Source organism: Pogoniulus pusillus, chromosome 21, assembly GCF_015220805.1.
Source record: "Pogoniulus pusillus isolate bPogPus1 chromosome 21, bPogPus1.pri, whole genome shotgun sequence".
Classification (NCBI taxonomy): domain Eukaryota; kingdom Metazoa; phylum Chordata; class Aves; order Piciformes; family Lybiidae; genus Pogoniulus; species Pogoniulus pusillus.
Window position 1 is genome coordinate 20318370 of NC_087284.1, and position 21321 is coordinate 20339690.

Sequence of the window (21321 nt, forward strand, 5' to 3'; positions counted from 1 at the left end):
TGTGTCCTCTTGTTCTGGTGCTGGCCACCTGAGAGAAGAGAGCAACCTCCTCCTGGCCACAACCACCCCTCAGGTAGTTGTAGACAGCAATGAGGTCACCCCTGAGCCTCCTCTTCTCCAGGCTAACCAATCCCAGCTCCCTCAGCCTCTCCTCGTAGGGCTGTGCTCAAGGCCTCTCCCCAGCCTCGTTGCCCTTCTCTGGACACGCTCAAGCATCTCAATGTCCCTCCTAAACTGGGGCCCCCAGAACTGAACACAGTACTCAAGGTGTGGTCTAACCAGTGCAGAGTACAGGGACAGAATGACCCTCCTTTACAGCATTACTTATAATTTATCACACTTAGTGACATGCTAGAAACTGTGATTTTACTTTTCTAATGTTATTTATTAGCAGCATAGAAATATTTGTCTTTTGAATCCCTCATCTTTCTAATTCGGATCCATCACTGGAATTCCAACAAGGTTATTTAATTTTAGGCTCTTTGATGTCTTCACAGAGAGAGTGATTTCCCATTGGAATGGGCTGCCCAGGGAGGTGGTGGAGGCACCGTCCCTGGGGGTCTTCAAGAAAAGCCTGGATGAGGCACTTAGTGCCATGGTCTGGTTGACTGGCTAGGGCTGAGTGCTAGGTTGGACTGGCTGATCTTGGAGGTCTCTTCCAACCTGGTTGATTCTATGATTCTGTGATTCTATGATTCCAATAGGCAGAGTTTTGTAAGTCTCCTTAGTATATTTTTATTTATTTGGGAGTGTTTGTGCAAACTGTTTTAAATATGCACTTCAACATCAGTTTGTGTTTTGGATTCGTATAATTGTAAAGTCCATAAATAGGAGCTGTTCACAATTCTAAGCAGTATCCAAGTTCAAGGTCTCTATGTTTGAACATGCATAAATAAGCATACTATGTAGTTACTATTTATGGTTAGATAGAGATAATTAAATTGCCTATACACAGAGAAGGAGGGAGAAAATTTGGGAGTATAAAAACTTTTCCTTAAAAATATACTAGGTTAGTAACTTACAGAAAAAAATATTAATCTCCCAGTTGTAGAGTGTGAGGATTGTAGAGGTTTTAAAAGTCCATCTGAAATAGTTTTGTTTGTCAGAAAATCATATTACTGTCAACTCACTTTGGTATTCCTATATGTACAGGTACATCTGTTCTACAGGTGACAGCCACAGATGCTGATGACCCTACCTATGGAAACAGTGCCAGAGTAGTGTACAGCATTCTTCAGGGCCAGCCATATTTCTCTGTGGACCCTAAAACAGGTGGGTAGTTTATATTTCTCTCAGTGTGATTTGGCAGATATTGTCCTGTTATCTAAGTCTGCTAGATGAAATCCAGTGTACAAGTGGGTGGGACTTTATGGCCTAAATTACTTTTGTAAGATGAGAAATGTGTGGTCTGGAGCTGCTGTCCAGTCAGTGAGGAATTGCAATGGATTGTTTCAGTATCAGGTCTGAATCACAAAGCAAAGCATCATTGCATCACTTACATGTGTTATGAAGAAAGCAGATAGGAGTGTGTTTTCACTCACCAAGCCACATGCATTGACAGAGATTTAACTTTATGAACTGTTTTTAATGTGTGCATAGAATATGAAAATGATTCTGACATCTTAATCTATTAAAATGACAAAAGAATAAATACCTTATAAGGTAAGTAAATAATAAAAGAAAAAAAAAAAGGGGAGAAATACTTTTTGATTTGTTAAATAGTGTTTTTTATAAGGTCAAAATAGAAGTTAATTTAATTTTGCATTATGTGATGGGAAATAGAACACTGTTCTTGAAGAACAGTATTTCAGGATGAAATTTCACTTTGAAGTTCTGTGATTTAAGACTGATTTTCTAAGAACATCACTCTCCTGAATTTTCAAGCATTTTTGTGACCAATTTTTCTTAAGGCTTCAGTTGTTTAATTCCATCCTAATTATGTTTTATCTGGAAATTTTTTGGACTTACACTGACATATGCATAAAGTTCCTTTCCAAGGAAGAAGGACCAAAACAGGACAAAAAGGAGAAAGATCCCAAAGTTCATGATGGAATGTAATCTTTGTGAAGCCTAAGCTGATGTCTACAGGGGTGTGGGATGCATTGTGGGATGCAGGGAAGAGCTTTATGTTACTGTGCTAGACTTATTCATGGATGTTTAGAGAAAGTCCAGCAGGCAGGGAAAGTGAAGGCTGAGATGGATTAGGGAGGAAAAAGTGAGGGAAAAGAGGGATAAGGAGATAAGCAGGGCTAGTCATGTGTAAGCAGACTTCTGCTTAGCAATATTGTCTGATCATACCTTGTGTTTAATCAGCACAGTCTATCCCATAGCTTATTACACTAAATTTCCCTTTTCCTGAGTTAAAAGGCATATATGGATGTGTCTGGTGGTTTAAATGCAGCTCAGTCTGGATATGCTCATTTAAGTGCAGCTGGATCACTACTCAGAAGGGCCTGTGTGCTTGTGGTGGCAGCAAACTGGAGAGTGCTGTGTGTACATGTGTTGCATGGGTGCACACTGGGGCTGGTGTAGCCAGCGAGTCTGGGTGGCTTGGGTGCTGAGTATCCATGCGGCCAGAATCCCGACCAGATGCTAGAGATACCAAGGGCTTGGAAGTCAGCTGTTGGAGAGGCTGAGAGGTTCAGATCAGTTTGGAGCAACTGTGTGAGCTCTGGATTGACTGAGAAGCCTGTGTGTCTCTGTGCATGAGACAAGGGGAGACCAGGAATCCAGGATATAAGAACTGCTCCCACAGTTAAGTGTGCGTTCTTCTGGCTGACATGTCATCTGTGAGGGTCCTCTTCATCAAAAGACCCATAAAACTGTCATAGTGAGCCCCTCCTTGCATTACAATGCTCTCCAACATGGAACCTGAGGCCTTGTCTGGTTATCAGCTGTTGCTTGTAGATAGGCAATTCTTTTCCTGGTGCAATGGTTTAAAAGCATTTCAGAACAAACAGTGTTGAGGCAAACATAAAATAAACAGCCTGAACTCCTTACACATTCCTCTCCAGCTGCATCAAAATGTTCTGCTGAATTTTTATAAGGTAGCAACAATGAGTGAGTGATTTGCCATTGGAATGGGCTGCCCAGGGAGGTGGTGGAGGCACCGTCCCTGGAGGTCTTCAAGAAAAGACTGGATAAGGCACTTAGTGTCATGGTTTAGTTGACTCGATAGGTCTGGGTGATAGGTTGGACTTGGAGGTCTCTTCCAACCTGGTTGATTCTATGATTCTATGATTCTAATGGTAATGAAAGAGAGAGAAATCATTGTAGGCAATCCTAGGTGTATTTGCAAAGATGATGTGTGCAGGACTATCTGGTTTTCTGAATAAAAAATACACAGAGAACTCCAGAAAACAAAAGTTGCTTCTCCATTTAGAGTAGCATAAATCTGACTGTAAAAGTAAAGTAAGAAGTTATTAGTGAAGAGTAAAGCAAATAATTTCGAGATGGTTTGGAGTCCATTCATCCACTCCATAAAACTTTGAACATCTGTCCAAGTATACATGACAATTTCTGGGAGTTTTGAGTTACAGATTTAATACTCCATCCTTCCTAACCATGAGGTTTTTTGAACCATGAACTTGACGTGGGATCTATCCCTGCTCATTTTTCCCTTGTGTCAAGTGTGGCTCTGTCAGCATTTGACTGGTAACCTAATTCCAGAAGTTCATTTCTTTTTCCTAAGGAAATCTCAGATCAGAGTGCAGAATTTTTAGCACCTATAACAGCCCACTTTCAGTTGCCACATGCTTCAGAATTAAAAGTGAAATCTGTAGACCAATTGTCTTGCTAGCATAATAGAATTGTATCTGACAGATGTTATCAGCATTTGGCTCTTCCCGCTCTTCACAGTTGTAACTGCGATGAAATAAGAGATAACACCCTCATTCATGTGGTCTTGGTTTGAAATGTAGATGGTGGAATGGGAGAAAAACACATTTATCATTGAATCAAATGCCCAGAGAGATTGTGTAGTCTTCTTCTCAAACCCTTCCGAGTTTGTGGAGATTATGGAGTCTCCTTCTTCAAAACCCACCTGGATGTGTTCCTGAATGAACTACCCTAGGTGACCCTGCCTTGGCAGGGAGGCTGGACTCAATGATCTCTGGAGGTCATAGAATCATAGACTCATAGAATCAACCAGGTTGGAAGAGACCTCCAAGATCAGCCAGTCCAACCTAGCACCCAGCCCTAGCCAGTCAACCAGACCATGGCACTAAGTGCCTCATCCAGGCTTTGCTTGAACACCTCCAGGGACAGTGCCCCCACCACCTCCCTGGGCAGCCCATTCCAATGCCAATCACTCTCTCTGCCAACAACTTCCTCCTAACATCCAGCCTATACTTCCCCCAGAACAACTTGAGACTGTGTCCCCTTGTTCTATTGCTGCTTGCCTGGGAGAAGAGACCACCCCCCCACTTGGCTACAACCTCCCTTCAGGTAGTTGTAGACAGCAATGAGGTCACCCCTGAGCCTCCTCTTTTCTAGGCTGCACACCCCCAGCTCCCTCATCCTCTCCTCATAGGGTTTGTGTTCCAGGCCCCTAACCAGCTTTGTTGCCCTTCTCTGGACATGTTCCAGTACCTCAACATCTCTCTTGAATTGAGGAGCCCAGAACTGGACACAGCACTCAAGGTGTGGACTGAGCAGTGTTGAGCACAGGGGCAGAATAACCTCCCTTGTCCTACTGGCCACACTGTTCCTGATGCAGGCCAGGATGCCATTGGCTCTCCTGGCCACCTGGGCACACTGCTGCCTCATCTTCAGCCTACTGTCTATCAGTACCCTCAGGTCCCTTTCCTCCTGGCTGCTTTCTGTGATTCTGTGAATGACTGATCTGCTGTTACAGTAATACTAATAATGTATCAGTTTTTTTGTGGTTTGGGTATTTTTTTACTTGAAGATATTGAATATATAAAGTAATAGTAAATAATGAAGAAGTATCCATGCCTATTTATAGAAGAATATCACTGCAAATTAGCACAGACTAATTACACAGGGTGAGAAAAGTGTCAACCTCTTCCTGCTTTCTATCTTGACAATAATATGAACAATGGCTTTAAGCATCCCTGTAAGAAATGATCTGTTTGCTAATTACCTAGTTTGGTCCTGAATTACTGAATTACAATTCAAGTAATAAATATAGACAATAGCTGAATAGATGTTTCTAAATATAGAGATGTGCCTCATAGACACAAAATGAGCAACCCCTCAAATTCAAGGTTTTTGTCCTCTTCTGTAGCTCTTATTGTCCTTTTCTAGAAGTTCTTGGCCATAGTTCATATGGGCATAGCAGATTTTTGTGGCACTGTAGTATATAGCTGAGTTGCATGTGATTGCTCTGCAAAACAGGAGAAAAGGAATGCTTAGCAATTTATTCACAGATAAGTTACTGCTAAGTCAGGATGAATACTTCTAAATTTAATTGGTGATTAATGGAATCTATTAAAATAACAGTTTTTAATGCTGTGGTAATAATTATGGGTTGAATAGCTTAAGGTCTATCTAATTTCCTTACTTTAGAGAAAATAACTTCGGTTGCCATAGAGCAGTTGCATAGACTTTACAATACAGCAAAGGAAGAGCACTCATTTTGTACTTCAGTCGGTTGGGGTATCCCACATAAGATTTTGCAGTGCAAATTGGAGTAAGGATAAGGCGTTTCATTAGCCTGTGACTCTGTCATACATGGGAAACAATACTAGTTAGTAAAATAATTTCAGAAATCAAATTATGAAACTTGATCTTAAGGATCTAGCTGGAGATACGAAGGAGCTTAAGACATTGTGATGGTTTGGGTGTTCCCCGCCCCCCCAGACTTTAGAAATCACCCAGACTAGACTCAGTCGGCTCTGGAAATAGGAATGAAGCTTATATTTAGAGCTGGCACAATATACAAGCAGATCTTTACAGTGTATACAGTTATAGGCATCAATATACAAGGTAAAAGGTAATACAGAAACACAACAGCCCTCCCAGAAACCTGAGTCCCCAGGAGGGGCTCTCAACCACCCCTGCACCTTCCCCCTGCCCCTCTCAACCTTACCCCAGTCCCAAAGAAGAATAGAGCTTCGGCCAAGAGGTTAAGAAGCAAAGTGGGTTAGGGAGTAAGATGTTGCTCAGGCAGCAGCCCAAGCAAGAGTGAGAGAAAAGGTGGTGAGGGTGTTATCTAATGTTTTCATTCCTCCTTTCCATACTCCTCAGCAAGATGGTGAGTAAAGTAGACATCACCATTGTTTCCCCTGCACAGCCTGTAATCTAGTTCTTCTCACCAAACCGTTCTAGCTAGCTTCAAACTAGCACAGACATCCATATCCAGATCAGAGAAAGGAATAACAACTCCTCTTCTCCTTCTGAGTGGATCCATGTCTCGGCCGTTAGAAATAGATGTCCTAGGAGACAAGCTCAAGCTAAGCAGAAGCCATCACGAGGGTTGCTGTGAAGAATTCTGCGTGAGCACAGTGAGAACATGGGTGGGTGGCATGGTCAGCTGGCCTCTGCTCTCTTAGTGAGAGTAAGGGAACTGACAAGTGGCAACATCAGAGTGATTGCCTCTGTTTCCCAAGGAAACTCTGGCAATAACTCAGGTCTGTGTGAGAGGTGCAGACACCATGCTCAGAGTTAGAGGAGCCCTGCCTCCAGCCAGACAGAGGAGAGGGACAGCAGGGACAAGAGTCTATTGGGATATATTTGTTAGATGGCCTGGCACTTTAGAAGTACAGAAGTAGAGAGCCCTGGTACACACAGCCACCCAATGCACCCCGATGTCTTCGAGTTATAGTGGGATAGAACCCAGAACCACATCAGGAGTTACAGGAGGGCCCCAAGAGTTGACTGTTGCAGACTGAGATAAGCCTGACTGGGAATGAAAGAAGTGCACTGTAGTAACTGTTCCAGACACACATTGTCTTCTGGGAATTGACTTCCTGCAGAAGGGATACTTTAAGGACCTGAAAGGGAATAAGTGGGATTTGGGGATAGCAGCTGTGGAAATTGAAGGCAAAGACCAGCTGTCTATTAGGCCTGACCTTTCAGATGACCCTTCTACAGTGGGACAGCACAAAGTGCAGGATGCAAAGAAGCAATTCTCTTCCTACTGTGCACCAGCTTTAGGAAGATTGAATGCTGCAATGGCTTGTTGAAAACCACCCTGAAAGCAATGAGGAGTGGAAATTTTAAACACCAGAATGCCTCCCCATATTCAGATTGGTTCATATTAGAGTGCTACTGAAGTTAAGGAATCCTGTGTTTCTCTTGGATTCATGTTGAGAGGCTTTGATAGGATTTTAAAACCTTACAGGGCTTAAAGAAGTATCTTACACAAACTGAAAGTTTTTACTCTAAAGCATTTTATGACTTTTTGACATTCCCCTAAATCCACAACTAATACACTGCAGCCTGGGTTCCTGTAGTTAACTTAAACTTAACCTTCTCTATCACACTTTTTACACACAGGCTCTTAAAATGTTGTTCAGTAATGAGAATCTTACAGAATGGTGATTGCCTTAACCATAACATTTTGCTACTGACATGTTCTGTTTGAGTTAGATAAGGAAATATGTGCTGAACCTCCAGAATCTCATTTGGACTTACATCACATACCACTTACTTATACCTGTTAGTGAAAACTCCAACTTTAGATATGTGATTGGTTTCTGTTTAGTTTGAAGATGAGGTCACAATGAAGAATCAGAATGAAAGCTCAGTTATTTTTATTAGTGGTGCATCTTGTTAACAGTGTGTAGAATTAAAATACATTGATTTTGTGCATGGGTGCTGCAATTTTTCTTGAGCTGTAAGAATTGGGTTCTATATTCAGGTTTTCATGTGCTTATTTTCCCCCAAGAAACTTCTGTAATGTTGTAACAGGAGTTGCAGCTCTGGTGTATATCATTGCCAAAGTCTACAGTTTGTTGTCAAGAGAATCACTAGAAATTCAAAATCAAAATTTGAAGTCATCTCTCTTTCTTCTAATACTAGCAGGTACTGTGCAATGCATGCCCTTCATTCCTGAAGGAACAGAAATATCTACTGCATCTAAAAATACTGTCATGAGGACTTGTTCTAGAGTGTCATCTGCCAGCTCTCAGATAAGAGTAGTGGAATTGATGTAAAGTCCTTTGCTTTCAGCTCTAAGTAAATATTGGATTTTCTACACCTACAATTTTCACACATTTGAGATACACTTTGGCCACAACAACCCCATGCAGAGATACAGGCTGGGGTCGGAGTGGCTGAGAGCAGCCAGACAGAGAGGGATCTGGGGGTGCTGATTGATACCCGCCTGAACATGAGCCAGCAGTGTGCCCAGGTGGCCAAGAGAGCCAGTGGCATCCTGGCCTGCATCAGGAATGGTGTGGCCAGCAGGAGCAGGGAGGTCATTCTGCCCCTGTGCTCTGCACTGGTTAGACCACACCTTGAGTCCTGTGTTCAGTTCTGGGCCCCCCAGTTTAGGAGGGACATTGAGATGCTTGAGCGTGTCCAGAGAAGGGCGACGAGGCTGGGGAGAGGCCTTGAGCACAGCCCTACGAGGAGAGGCTGAGGGAGCTGGGATTGGTTAGCCTGGAGAAGAGGAGGCTCAGGGGAGACCTTATTGCTGTCTACAACTACCTGAGGGGAGGTTGTGGCCAGGAGGAGGTTGCTCTCTTCTCTCAGGTGGCCAGCACCAGAACAAGAGGACACAGCCTCAGGCTGTGCCAGGGGAGATTTAGGCTGGAGGTGAGGAGAAAGTTCTTCCCTGAGAGAGTCATTGGACACTGGAATGGGCTGCCCGGGGAGGTGGTGGAGTCGCCATCCCTGGAGCTGTTCAAGGCAGGACTGGACGTGGCACTTGGTGCCATGGTCTGGCCTTGAGCTCTGTGGTAAAGGGTTGGACTTGATGATCTGTGAGGTGTCTTCCAACCCTGATAATACTGTGATACTGTGATACTGTATTGCACTTTATAAGAGCAAATAATGTGTTGTTGCCTGTAGGTTTGGCCTCCAGAGATAATAATGTTTCATTTTATCTGTCACATAGCTGTCACCACCCATCCTCTGATGAAACTAACATGAAATAAATGGAACTGACTGTACCTGTCTTCTTGAGCTAACTGTACAAGATGTGTAAGGTGCACCAAAAACCATCATGAAGGTAGTTGAATCTAATTCTGCAGGAATGTTGTTCTCATGTGAAGAGACACTCCTGGCAAGGCTGTAAGAACACTGGCTCCCAAGAACTTGAGCTGTAGGCTATGTACTGCATTTACCAAGCACAGCACTAGACTGATAGTCAAAATGTAGTCATTCTTTTTTCTTCTTGATTAATTTTTTGTTAATAAGACAACTAAGAGGCGTTGCCAGAGGACAGACACAATATTGCTGTGTTTTTAATAGTTTCTTCTTTGGGCTCTGAAGATCCTTCATTTCTGACAGGAGTCCTCAGGGTGAATTTTAAGGCCTTGGAATTCAAAATTATTCATGTAGCTGTATGTCAGCAAGGCAAGCTAAGTGATGCTCATGTGAAAATAGGAAGTGTTCTGCAGTGCTTTTAAATATTCCTACCATTACATTGGGATTGTCTGTGTCACAGTTTCAGTAGCAGGCTACAGACATGGCTCCTGAGAGCAAAAGTTAGAAGCCCACCCCCCCCCCCCCCAGATTCCAAGTCAGACCCATCTCTGGCCAAGGCAATTAGTGATGGTGGATGTGCTTCTAGATAACATATTTAAGAGGAGAAAAACCTTCTGGACAAAGAAAAGTGGAGTAGAGGAGTGTGATTTAAGAGAAACAACTACTTGGACTTCTAAGTCAGTGAGGAAGGAGGAAGTTTTATCAGACCAGAGATTCCCCTGCAGCTCAGAGTGAGACAGCAGCCTGTCCCACTGCAGCCCATGGAGGATACTGGGGAGGCAGATGCCCAACTGCAGGCTGTGGACAACCCCATGCTGTTCTTGAAGGACTAGACCTGCAGAAAAGACTTGTGCTGGAGAAGCTAATGAATAACTGCAGCCTATGGGAAGGACACACACTGAAAGAGTTCAGCACTGTGTCCAGTTCTGGGCCCCTCAATTCAAGGGAGATGTTGAGGTGCTGGAAGGTGTCCAGAGAAGGGTGACAAAGCTGGAGAGGGGCCTGGAACAAACCCTATGAGGAGAGTCTGAGGGAGCTGGGGTTCTTCAGCCTGAAGAATAGGAGGCTCAGGGCTGACCTCATTGCTGTCTACAACTACCTGAAGGGAGGTTGTAGCCAGGTGGGGTGGCCTCTTTTCCCAGGCAACCAGCAATAGAACAAGGGGACACAGTCTCAAGTTGTGCCAGGGGAGGTCTATGCTGGATGTTAGGAAGAATTTGTTGGCAGAGGAGTGATTGGCTTTGGAATGAGCTGCCCAGGGAGGTGGTGGAGTCACCGTGCCTGGAGGTGTTCAAGAAAAGAGTGGATGAGGCACTTAGTGCCATGGTCTGGTTGATTGGATAGGGCTGGGTGCTAGGTTGGACTGGCTGATCTTGGAGGTCTCTTCCAACCTGGTTGATTCTATGATTCTATGATTGCATGTTGTGCTGAGGGATTTGGTTTAGTCACGGACTTGTCAGTGTGAAACTAATGATTTGACTTGATGATCTCGAAGGTCTTTTCCAATCTAAGAAATTCTGTGATTCAGTATCTCTGTATATTAGCAGTACACAATAATAGCTCATGATATTTATATTCCAGACCCTTTTTAACTGATAGATGTAATTTTTCCTGTGTTGCTATAGTTTGTGTATATTAATTTCTGGAACTCCAAAATAAATCTTGTAAACAGTTTACAGAACCATCCACGTTGAAAAAGCCCCTCAGGATCACCAAGTCCAACCTATAACCCTACTCTATGAGATTCACCTTAAACCGTATCCCTAAGCACCACATCCAAATGACCCTTAAACACATCCAGGGTTGGTGAATCCACCACCTCCATGGGCAGCTCATTCCAGTGCCTGGCAACTCCATCCATGAAAAACTTTTTCCTAATGTTGCAGAGCTGCTTAGTTTTAAAACTGTCCTGTGTCTGTTTTGGGTAATGCACTAACAGATATGAAGTGGATTAAGATACTGCAAATATCTTAATATTACAGTGCAGCATGTAAATTTCTGCCTTTGATACATACACACAGCCTTGATGGCTTTCCAGGAAAAGGAGATTTCTGTTATTCTTGTCCATGAAACTTCAGATTTTCTGCCTTCTTCATTACAAATAGGAGATGAAATATTATATGGGTTTGTAAAATGAAGAAGCTATGAGATACAAAAGCATGCCAAAGCTGTTTCAAAAGGATTGAGCATAGGATTTGAATCAGTGAGAGGATGGCCATATTAAAGAGTAAAAAAAAAAGGTTTGGGCAAATAGGAAGGTGGAAAAAAACAACTAATGTGCTTTGTCAGAAAGTTAGGAAGCTGTTCTTAGGATTGCAAGTACAAAAGCTATTTGAAATGTAATGTTGAAGAATATTATCTTGGGTATGGATATGAATTGTTTGTATTTCAGGTGTCTGCTAAAAAAAATGATATTTTATGAAACCATGGAAGAAAGCATTGCATTAGTGTAGGCAAGATGATATTATGAATTAAGATCTTAGCTGAAGTATTTCTTTATAATAGCTGTAATTTTTCAGTCTGTGAGGCTAGAGACACATTCCCTTGGGACTATATTTACATAGGATATATCTTTCTTTGAAACCTTTTTGTTTAAGTTGTGTACACTTTACTCAAATATTATCTGTCACATCTGCTACAAAAGAAAAGAAAACACTTCACCATAACCAAAACTTTTGTTCCTATTTCTGAGTTTCCTCAGCTAGGAGCATGAAGTGGGCTGAGATTCACACCAAATGTTCTGACATGTTCTTGCTGGAAGAACATTTCATACATATCTATAATTCAGTGCTTTTGCATTACTACTCTGTGAATGGATATTGTTGTGTAACATGTAGCCAGGTGGGGGGTGGCCTCTTCTCCCAGGCAACCAGCAACAGAATAAGGGGACACAGTCTCAAGTTGTGCCAGGGGAGGTCTAGGCTGGATGCTAGGAAGAAGTTGTTGGCAGAGAGAGTGATTGGCATTGGAATGGGCTGCCCAGGGAGGTGGTGGAGTCACCATCCCTGGAGGTGTTCAAGACTGGATGAGGCACTTAGTGCCATGGTCTGGTTGATTGGCTAGGGCTGGGTGCTAGGTTGGACTGGATGATCTTGGAGGTCTCTTCCAACCTGGTTGATTCTATGAAATCACCCATAATTTTGATGCAGACACCTTATGCATTATTGTTGACAATCCCAGTGAAGTTTTGTTTTGAGCAAGTTACATCAGTTCACTCATTTTCTGTCTGTCTTGGCAGGCAGGACATTCTCAGCACTGTCTCTTTAGTAATGAACATGTACATACTTCTTCATGTCTCAGAAGATCATGAAATACTTCCATGTGGCCAGATGACAGAGGGCATTACATAAATGCTGTCTTAAGCTGGTGGAGATTTCATCTGATGTATTGAAAACACAGTGATGATTGATTTGTTAGAAAATGGGTTTGCATATCATCATTCTCGCTATCAGTTTTGTCTCTTTTTGTGCAGAGTACAAAATGCTACTCTTGCACTAAAAATAGTTCCTTGGCTTCCTTTCCACATGGCAAAATATGAAAGAACCCCACACTACTAATAAATTTAGTGGAGTAATGCTAATAGAGCATAAGCAGTGCCTGACTATTATGATTTTACAATGTTTGTTCTTCATTATTAGTGGAACTTATGTTGCTGTAGATCTTTGTGTCAGCTGTCATAGAATGGGTTGGGAGGGATCTTAAAGATCATCTAATTTCAACTCCTCTGCCAATGGCAGAGATGCCTTTCACTAGACCAGGTCTCTCAAGGCCCTGTACAGCCTGGCATTGAACCCTTCCAGGGGTGGAGTATCCACAACTTCTTTATCATTCATGTAATACTTTAATAGTAGGTCAGTTCACCTTAAGACTCTTATTAATGACACTGGAGAATGTCCAATAGTTTTATAAATCACAGAACCACAGAATATATCTAATTGGAAGAGACCTCAAAAATCAAGCAGTGCTGCAGTCGGGGGGCAGAGTGGCTGGAGAGCAGCCAGGAAGAAAGGGATCTGGGGGTACGGAACTGGACTGGTTGATAGGTTGGACTGGATGGTCTTGGAAGTCTCTTCCAACCTGGTTGATTCTATGATCTCTGTATGCAAAGAATACATTCCTGGCTGTGAATGTGTCAAGTAGTCAGTCCTTGAAGAGACTGATCCTCAGTTTCCTTGGAGAAGAGTGTTTTATTAAGATAAAGTTTCTCACTATGTTAGTTCATATCTTATTCTGGCTCAGGAAAAAAACCAACAACCAACACTCAGAAAATGAAACAGAAACCACAAGTGAGGGGCATTAGGTCTCTGTAAACACAGATCAGTATGGTACAGTGCTTGTTTTTCCAAGAAACATCCTGACAGGGATGGGACTTGCATGCTATTTGTACTAAGAATAGAGCTACTGACAACTGCTGATGTGGGTGGCGTTGACTTCATAGTTGAGCAATCAATCACATAGACTTTTCATAGCCTTCTCTTCTGCATACATGTGGATCTTCACAGAATCACACAGTCTTAGGGGTTGGAAGGGACCTTCATAGATCATCGAGTCCAGGCCCTCTGCCTTTTCTTAGGCCACTTCCTTCTGCCTGGTGACACGAGGGGAGGGGATTCTCTGCTTCTCAAAGAGCCTCCATCTGCTGCCCTTGAATGGTGTGATTCCAATGATCTATTTAGTTCTCACATTCTCTAGTTCTTCTCAATCTTTCCACCTCTTCCTCCAGCTCCACCACCTGGCTCAGCAATTCACTGATCTGTTCACGTAGCAAACACATGGTTTCACTGCCTCCCACTGGGACAAGCACCAGAGGAAGGCACTTCCTGCAGCCAGACACCTGCACTGCCACGGGTTTGCACAGGAGCTCAGTCTGAGTTGCCAGATTTCTCCTGGCAGTGTTTTTTGGCTGTTATAACCATGTCAGGTCCTCTTCTGCAAGTTCTTTCCCCAGGCTTCACCGGTTCGAGGAAGCCTACAAGGTGCAGACAGCTGCGGCACCACCTAAGCACATGCAAGCCCTGTTTGCTCGCTCTCTGATCTGTGGGCAGCAGCTCATTGCCCCCTCTGAGGCTTCTTCTAATCTGAAGGCATCATCAGTGGTGGGTTGTGCTGGTTCCACCCAACGTCAAGCTGCGAGTCCCCGGCACAGGAATAGTGCTTTTCCTGGCTTCATGAAAGCCCCTCCAGTGCTTTCCTGGTTTTGCTTCAGATCCTTTTCCCAGTGCAGTTTTACCTACCCTGCAGCTGATCTCTTCCTATTTGCCAAACAAGGGCTCTCTGTCTCCAGGAACCGCCTGTTCTCCTCTAAAACCCACCACATGGCCACAGAACTCGCCAGTGCTGGTGCCACTACCTCACCGTTTGCAATCTGAGTGAACTTCATCATGTGAGAATTAGGAATTTTAACTTTATTACAGTTTTTCAGCTACCATTTCACATCTCCATGCTTAGGTAGAGGTTTAAGGAGAGTACTTCTTATAAGCATTGAAAGGAAGAACAAGTAAGAAAATGTTGTAGCTTGTGTGCTACACATATGTGTAGCACATATATGTGCCTAAAGAACACATACACTGGCTCTAAACAGAAGGGAATATAATTTGTATGTAAAAGTCATTGCTACTAAAGTGAATGAACAGAGCTTGTGTATGAATTGAACTGCATTACTTGTTTTACTGCTTCTTTTGGAATAGTGAACATAATTTGTCACAGATTATAAAAATTCATCATCAACAACAACAAAAATCATAGCAGCTCCTGCCTCTTTCAGTATCCCAGTATCACCAAGGTTGGAAGAGACCTCATAGATCATCAAGTCCAACCCTTTACCACACAGCTCAAGGCTAGACCATGGCACCAAGTGCCATGTCCAATCCTGCCTTGAACAGCTCCAGGGACGGCGACTCCACCACCTCCCCGGGCAGCCCATTCCAGTGTCCAATGACTCTCTCAGGGAAGAACTTTCTCCTCACCTCAAGCCTAAATTTCCCCTGGTGCAGCTTGAGGCTGTGTCCTCTTGTTCTGGTGCTGGCCACCTGAGAGAAGAGAGCAACCTCCTCCTGGCCACAACCTCCCCTCAGGTAGTTGTAGACAGCAATAAGGTCTCCCCTGAGCCTCCTCTTCTCCAGGCTAACCAATCCCAGCTCCCTCAGCCTCTCCTCGTAGGGCTGTGCTCAAGGCCTCTCCCCAGCCTCGTTGCCCTTCTCTGGACACGCTCAAGCATCTCAATGTCCCTCCTAAACTGGGGGGCCCAGAACTGAACACAGGACTCAAGGTGTGGTCTAACCAGTGCAGAGTACAGGGGCAGAATGACCTCCCTGCTCCTGCTGGCCACCCCATTCCTGATGTAGGCCAGCAAAAAACACTACACTACAGCAAAAACTCTCACTGCAGCAAAAACCCTTTATAGCAGTATTCACTACTGTAGAAAAAAAATGAATGTACCCTTGGAGCTTAGGAATGTTGTGTGTGTCATGGGTTGAGTTGCATGTGCTGCTGTTGTTCATGTCTTGCTGTGGTCATGCCAGTCAAAAATGGAAGCACTGGCTGAAGCAAAGTGTTATGGTGATTGATGTTCAGATTGTAAAGTGAGTGGCTTCTGGAAATGGTTGCTGCTTCTAGGCTCTGGGATTTTGGGTGTTGGTCTTTTTTGCTGGGATGGCAGCAAGATGAGGAGGGATGGAGAAGTAGTTTCCTGGTTTATGTTGATACATTTGCTATCTGCTGGTGGCTTTTATTGATGGGCTGGAATTCTGTATATTGCTGGGGTTGCCTAGATCATGCAGGGACTGGGACAACTGTGTGGGTTCATTTTGAGGCAAGGTCATTTCCATTGTTTAAATTATGTGAAGCATTAATACATCTAGAGATGGTTACTTTACCTAGAAATTATGCTTCAGTTAAATATTCCTGTGTCAGTTACTCAACCAGAATTTCAGTTACACCTTTGTTTGACCTAGCAAGCTATTCACAGCCTTTTTGGAAGGCTTGTGGATGAGAAGTGACCTGTTCCCTCACACTGTGCACACTAAGAGAAAGGATCTATCCTAAATGGAAGAAGAAATTGTTTTTATTTAAATATCTGGTGTAACTTATTACAAGCTGCTTGTCAGACAGCACTTTCAGAGGATGATAGAAGTCATTAATTGATTTTGTAGTTCAGTGACACTAGGGTAAGTGATTCAGTCACACAGCTTGGCTCTGAGACTTGTTTTCATTTTTCTTCCTTTCTATTTGGAAGGTTTATATCAAACATGTAGGAGTCCCTTGACAGGAGAAACATACCATGTAACACATAATTAGTATGATGAATGTATCGGTCAATGCCTGCCTTTTGTTAGCTTACTGGAATATAGAGTAAGAGTATTAATGCCCTGGGAGGAAAAGTAGAGTGTAGACGAGAGAGGGAGAGACAAGTAACCAAAGGTGTTTTTCAGTGTAAAGGATTAATTGGTAGCTAGCACACAGGTGTGATAAAATGAAAAGCAGTCTGGTTTTTGAGCAGCATTGGTATGTAAGCCAATATTCATAGAATCACAGAATCAACCAGGTTGGAAGAGACCTCCAAGATCATCCAGTCCAACCTAGCACCCAGCCCTAGCCAGTCACCTAGACCATGGCACTAAGTGCCTCATCCAGGCTTTGCTTGAACACCTCCAGGGACAGTGACTCCACCACCTCCCCGGGCAGCCCATTCCAGTGTCCAATGACTCTCTCAGTGAAGAACTTTCTCCTCACCTCAAGCCTAAATCTCCCTTGGCACAGCCTGAGGCTGTGTCCTCTTGTTCTGAAGCTGGCCACCTGAGAGAAGAGAGCAACCTCCTCCTGGCCACAACCTCCCCTCAGGTAGTTGTAGACAGCAATGAGGTCTCCCCTGAGCCTCCTCTTCTCCAGGCTAACCAATCCCAGCTCCCTCAGCCTCTCCTCGTAGGGCTGTGCTCAAGGCCTCTCCCCAGCCTCGTTGCCCTTCTCTGGACATGCTCAAGCATCTCAATGTCCCTCCTAAACTGGGGGGCCCAGAACTGAACACAATACTCAAGGTGTGGTCTAAGCAGTGCAGAGTACAGGGGCAGAATGACCTCCCTGCTCCTGCTGACCACACCATTCCTGATGCAGGCCAGGATGCCACTGGCTCTCTTGGCCACCTGGGCACACTGCTGGCTCATGTTCAGGCAGGTATCTATCAGCACCCCCAGATCCCTCTCTGTCTGGCTGCTCTCCAGCCACTCAGACGCCAGCCTGTATCTCTGCATGGGGTTGTTGTGGCCAATGTGCAGCACTCTGCACTTGGAGCTATTGAACCCCATCCCATTGGACTCTGCCCATCTGTCCAGGCAGTCAAGGTCCCACTGCAGAGCCCTTCTGCCCTCCAACTTTATAGAATCACTACATTTAATATTACTATTCCCAACATTACAACAAATAATTGTACTAGGACCAGGAAATACATTGTTCTTTGTAGGTATTTCCAGATTCAGACCTTTTATTTTCAGTTTTCAGGTGAATTTACAATAGTTGAGCTTTAGGAGGTAAAAGTTTTCCTTCAGTTACACTCCTGCCATTGATTTCATTTCAGCTTGTCTTAAATATGCAGTTGTAAATTTCTCCCTAAGGGTTTCATCATCAGAAAGACTCTGTTTATAAAGTCTCTTTCTATGAAGATTGCTTGTTGGATATTGAAGCATCACTTTGTGCCTCAGCAGATAATTGTTTATGCTTGTATACCATAAATCTTCAGTGAGACAAGATGATAAAAAGATATGGGTGCTCTACAATTTAAATAGGAGAAAAAAGGGTCAAATTGGAAGCAGAAGAGAGATACTTTAATGCAATTACCTGTTTGTAAGAAAGTGTGAATGACCCAGATGTGCACACAGAGTGTTCTCATTCCTGTCTTTAAAATACAGATTCACAAATGTATATTTTACTCCTCAACTGTAAAATACAGATTCACAAATGTATATTTTACTCCTCAACTGTGAATTTAGAAACGTGATATAAACAAAGTGTAATTATTGGCCAGATTCTCTGGAGCTGTAACAGCAACTTTAGCCATTCTTCCTTGATACAAACTCTGCTTGCCATTAACACCTGCAGTGTAAAAACTCATCAGCTAGATTACCAGATCGAGAATTTAGCCCTAATCATGGTAAGAAGCTTTATACCTAAAAATAAAACATAAGATTCTTTACCAGTGCAAATCAGCATAGCTTCATTATCTTAATTTGTAGTATCTGGATTTATACCAGATCAAGACTGACACTGTGAAGTACTGCTTACCTTCATCATGTGTGTATTTTAAGAGGTTCTTAAGAAGAGTGAACAAGAAAGACACCTGACAGTTCCAGACATGGCAAGCCATAACTGCTGCATTTTCTGCACAAAGAAATCTGTCTGTCATGATTAGGATTCCCTTTGCCTGGCCTCTTGATATTGTGGATTCATTCCTGGTATATGAGATGAATGCTCTTTTCTGTTTATGTATCACATCCTGTGTATGTAGCTACAGGTAAATTGCTTTAGGTAAACTACTTCATATTTCCTCTGGCCATTCTGGAGATGTTGAAACCTGAACGAAACATACAGATCAGTGGTTGCTATTGAAGATTAAATTTAGAGGAAAGGCTTCCTCTAGGAACATAAGCAAACAAAACATTTGGCAAATAAATCTCTGTGCTTTATTTGGTTTAAGAAAAAGAGTGGATGAAACTCAGAGTGAAAATTTGTATACTGGGCTGCCCAGGGAGGTGATGGAGTCACCATCCCTGGAGGTGTTCAAGAAAAGCCTGGCTGAGGCACTTGGTGCCATGGTCTAGTTGAGTGGCTAGGGCTGGGTGCTAGGTTGGACTGGATGATCTTGGAGGTCTCTTCCCACCTGGTTGATTCTATGATTCTACTGCTATGGATCTCTGTTTTGTCTTCTCATAATTAAAACCAGGATACTGTTACATAACACATGTACTTTTCAAGAACAATTAGATCAGGAACCATAATTTAACTTTGGAATACTTTGAAATTATAATTTAGCTTTGGATGCTTAAAGTGAAAGATCAATTTTAAGTAGACAGCTTTCTTAGGAACTTTTAGAAGCATTCTTCTAAGTGTTAGCAGAAGAGTGACTAATTGGTCTTTATTATTTAAAAGCTACATTAATAGTCTAATTTAAGGTCAGCCACGTTAAGCAAGGCTTGCTTCTATTGAAATAGTATTTTCTAATGATCAATGCACATCTATATTTGAATAAGTTTGAATGAGCCTTCACATCATTAGTTAGAACAGATATTTGGTAAGCAAACATTGAGTCTTTGTGCAAAATTGCCAATCAAGACAGCTTTATTATCTTCTGCCTATGTTGTAATACTGTGGGGGGTTATATATTAAATGGAGAAATTAGAAGTAATTTAGGAGGTTATGTCCTTTAGAAATGATAGAAGAGGGTAGTGAAGTCTACTTTATCAAATTCATTCTAGGCATTCATGTAGTAAGTATTGCACTAGATAGAGCCCTAGAAAAGGCAAAAGAGCTGCCACTGGTCTATTTTCTTGCTCTATGTACATCACAAGTTTGTTGTCCAGACAAGCAAACTCATTGAAAAAGCACTATAGGCTGGGGGAAGAGTGGCTGGAGAGCAACCAGGAAGAAAGGGACCTGGGGATACTGGTAGATACTAGGCTGAACATGAGCCAGCAGTGTGCTCAGGTGGCCAAGGGAATCCTGGCCTGTGTCAGGAACAGTGTGGCCAGCAGGACGAGGGAGAGAAACAACTTAATGAAATTGTGCCCTCTGTTCTCCCTTGGTGAAACCATATCTGGAGTATTGTGTGCTGTTCTAGGCTCCTTGGTTCAAGAAGGACAGGGAAATATTAGAGTTCACAGAAGGGATACAAGGATGACTGAGGGCCTGGAACATCTGTCTTATGAGGAAAGGCTGAGAGGCCTGGGGCTGTTTACTCTGGAGAAGAGAAAACTGAGAGAGGATGCTATTAATGTTTACAAATATGTGAAAGGTTGGTGTCAAGAAGAAGGGGCCAGCCTCTTTTCAGTGGTGCCCTGTGATAGGCTAAGGGGCAGTTGACACAAACTAGAGCACAGGAGGTTCCATCTCAACCTGAGGGAAACCTTCTTTGCTGTGAAGGTAATCATAGAATCAGCCAGGTTGGAAGACACCTCCAAGATCATCCAGTCCAACCTAGCACACAGCCCTAGCCAGGCAACCAGACCATGGCACTAAGTGCCTCATCCAGGCTTTGCTTGAACACCTCCAGGGATGGTGACTCCACCACCTCCCTGGGCAGCCCATTCCAATGCCAATCACTCTCTCTGCCAACAACTTCCTCCTAACATCCAGCCCAGACCTCCCTTGGCATAACTTGAGACTGTGTCCCCTTGTTCTGTTGCTGGTTGCCTGGGAGAAGAGACCAACCCCACCTGGCTACAACCTCCCTGCAGGTAGTTGTAGACAGCAGTGAGCTCTGTCCTGAGCCTCCTCTTCTGCAGGCTGCACACCCCCAGCTCCCTCAGCCTCTCCTCATAGGGTTTGTGTTCCAAGCCCCTCACCAGCTTCGTTGCCCTTCTCTGGACACCTTCTAGCACCTCAACATCTCTCTTGAATTGAGGGGCCCAGAACTGGACACAGTACTCAAGGTGTGGCCAGTGGAGCACTGGAACAAGTAGCCCAGAGAGGTTGTGGAGTGTTCTCTAGGATATTCTCCCCAGACATGCTGTGTGGTCTGCCCTTCGGCAGGAGAGTTGGACTCAGCGATGGCCATAGGTTCCTTCCAACTCCTGCTGTTCTGTGATTCTGCTCTTCTGTGGTTCTATGCCATATTATATATTTGTTTAAAATACACCAAAAATAGCTTCTACAAAAGCTTTACATTTCTGGAAAATGTGCCATGTTCCACTTGTCTTGAAAATAAGAGGCTGTGCTGAGGCTTTCTGTTTGCTCGAACAGGACGATGCTGATCTTTTTTTGTTTGTTTGTTTTCTTTCCATCACAGGGATCATCAGGACTGCTTTGCACAACATGGACAGGGAAGCCAGAGAGCACTATTCCGTTGTCATTCAAGCCAAAGATATGGCTGGGCAGGTTGGAGGGCTGTCAGGGTCAACAACTGTAAATATCACTCTCACTGATGTGAACGACAATCCACCCAGGTTTCCTCAGAGTAGGTACAACTTCATCACCATATAACTGATTTGAAAATTGTGT

At 43.5% G+C, this 21321-nt stretch overlaps 1 protein-coding gene across 9 annotated transcripts in view; it reads left to right on the top strand.

Moving 5' to 3' along the window:
* Positions 1-21321, top strand: part of CDH18 (cadherin 18) — a 200383-nt gene that overhangs the window by 140976 nt on the left and 38086 nt on the right. For all 9 annotated transcript variants that reach the window (XM_064161190.1, XM_064161186.1, XM_064161188.1 and 6 more), the window contains 2 exons: positions 1153-1272; positions 21110-21277. In XM_064161190.1, coding sequence (XP_064017260.1) covers positions 1153-1272; positions 21110-21277 — 288 coding nt within the window. The remainder of the gene's footprint in view (positions 1-1152; positions 1273-21109; positions 21278-21321) is intronic.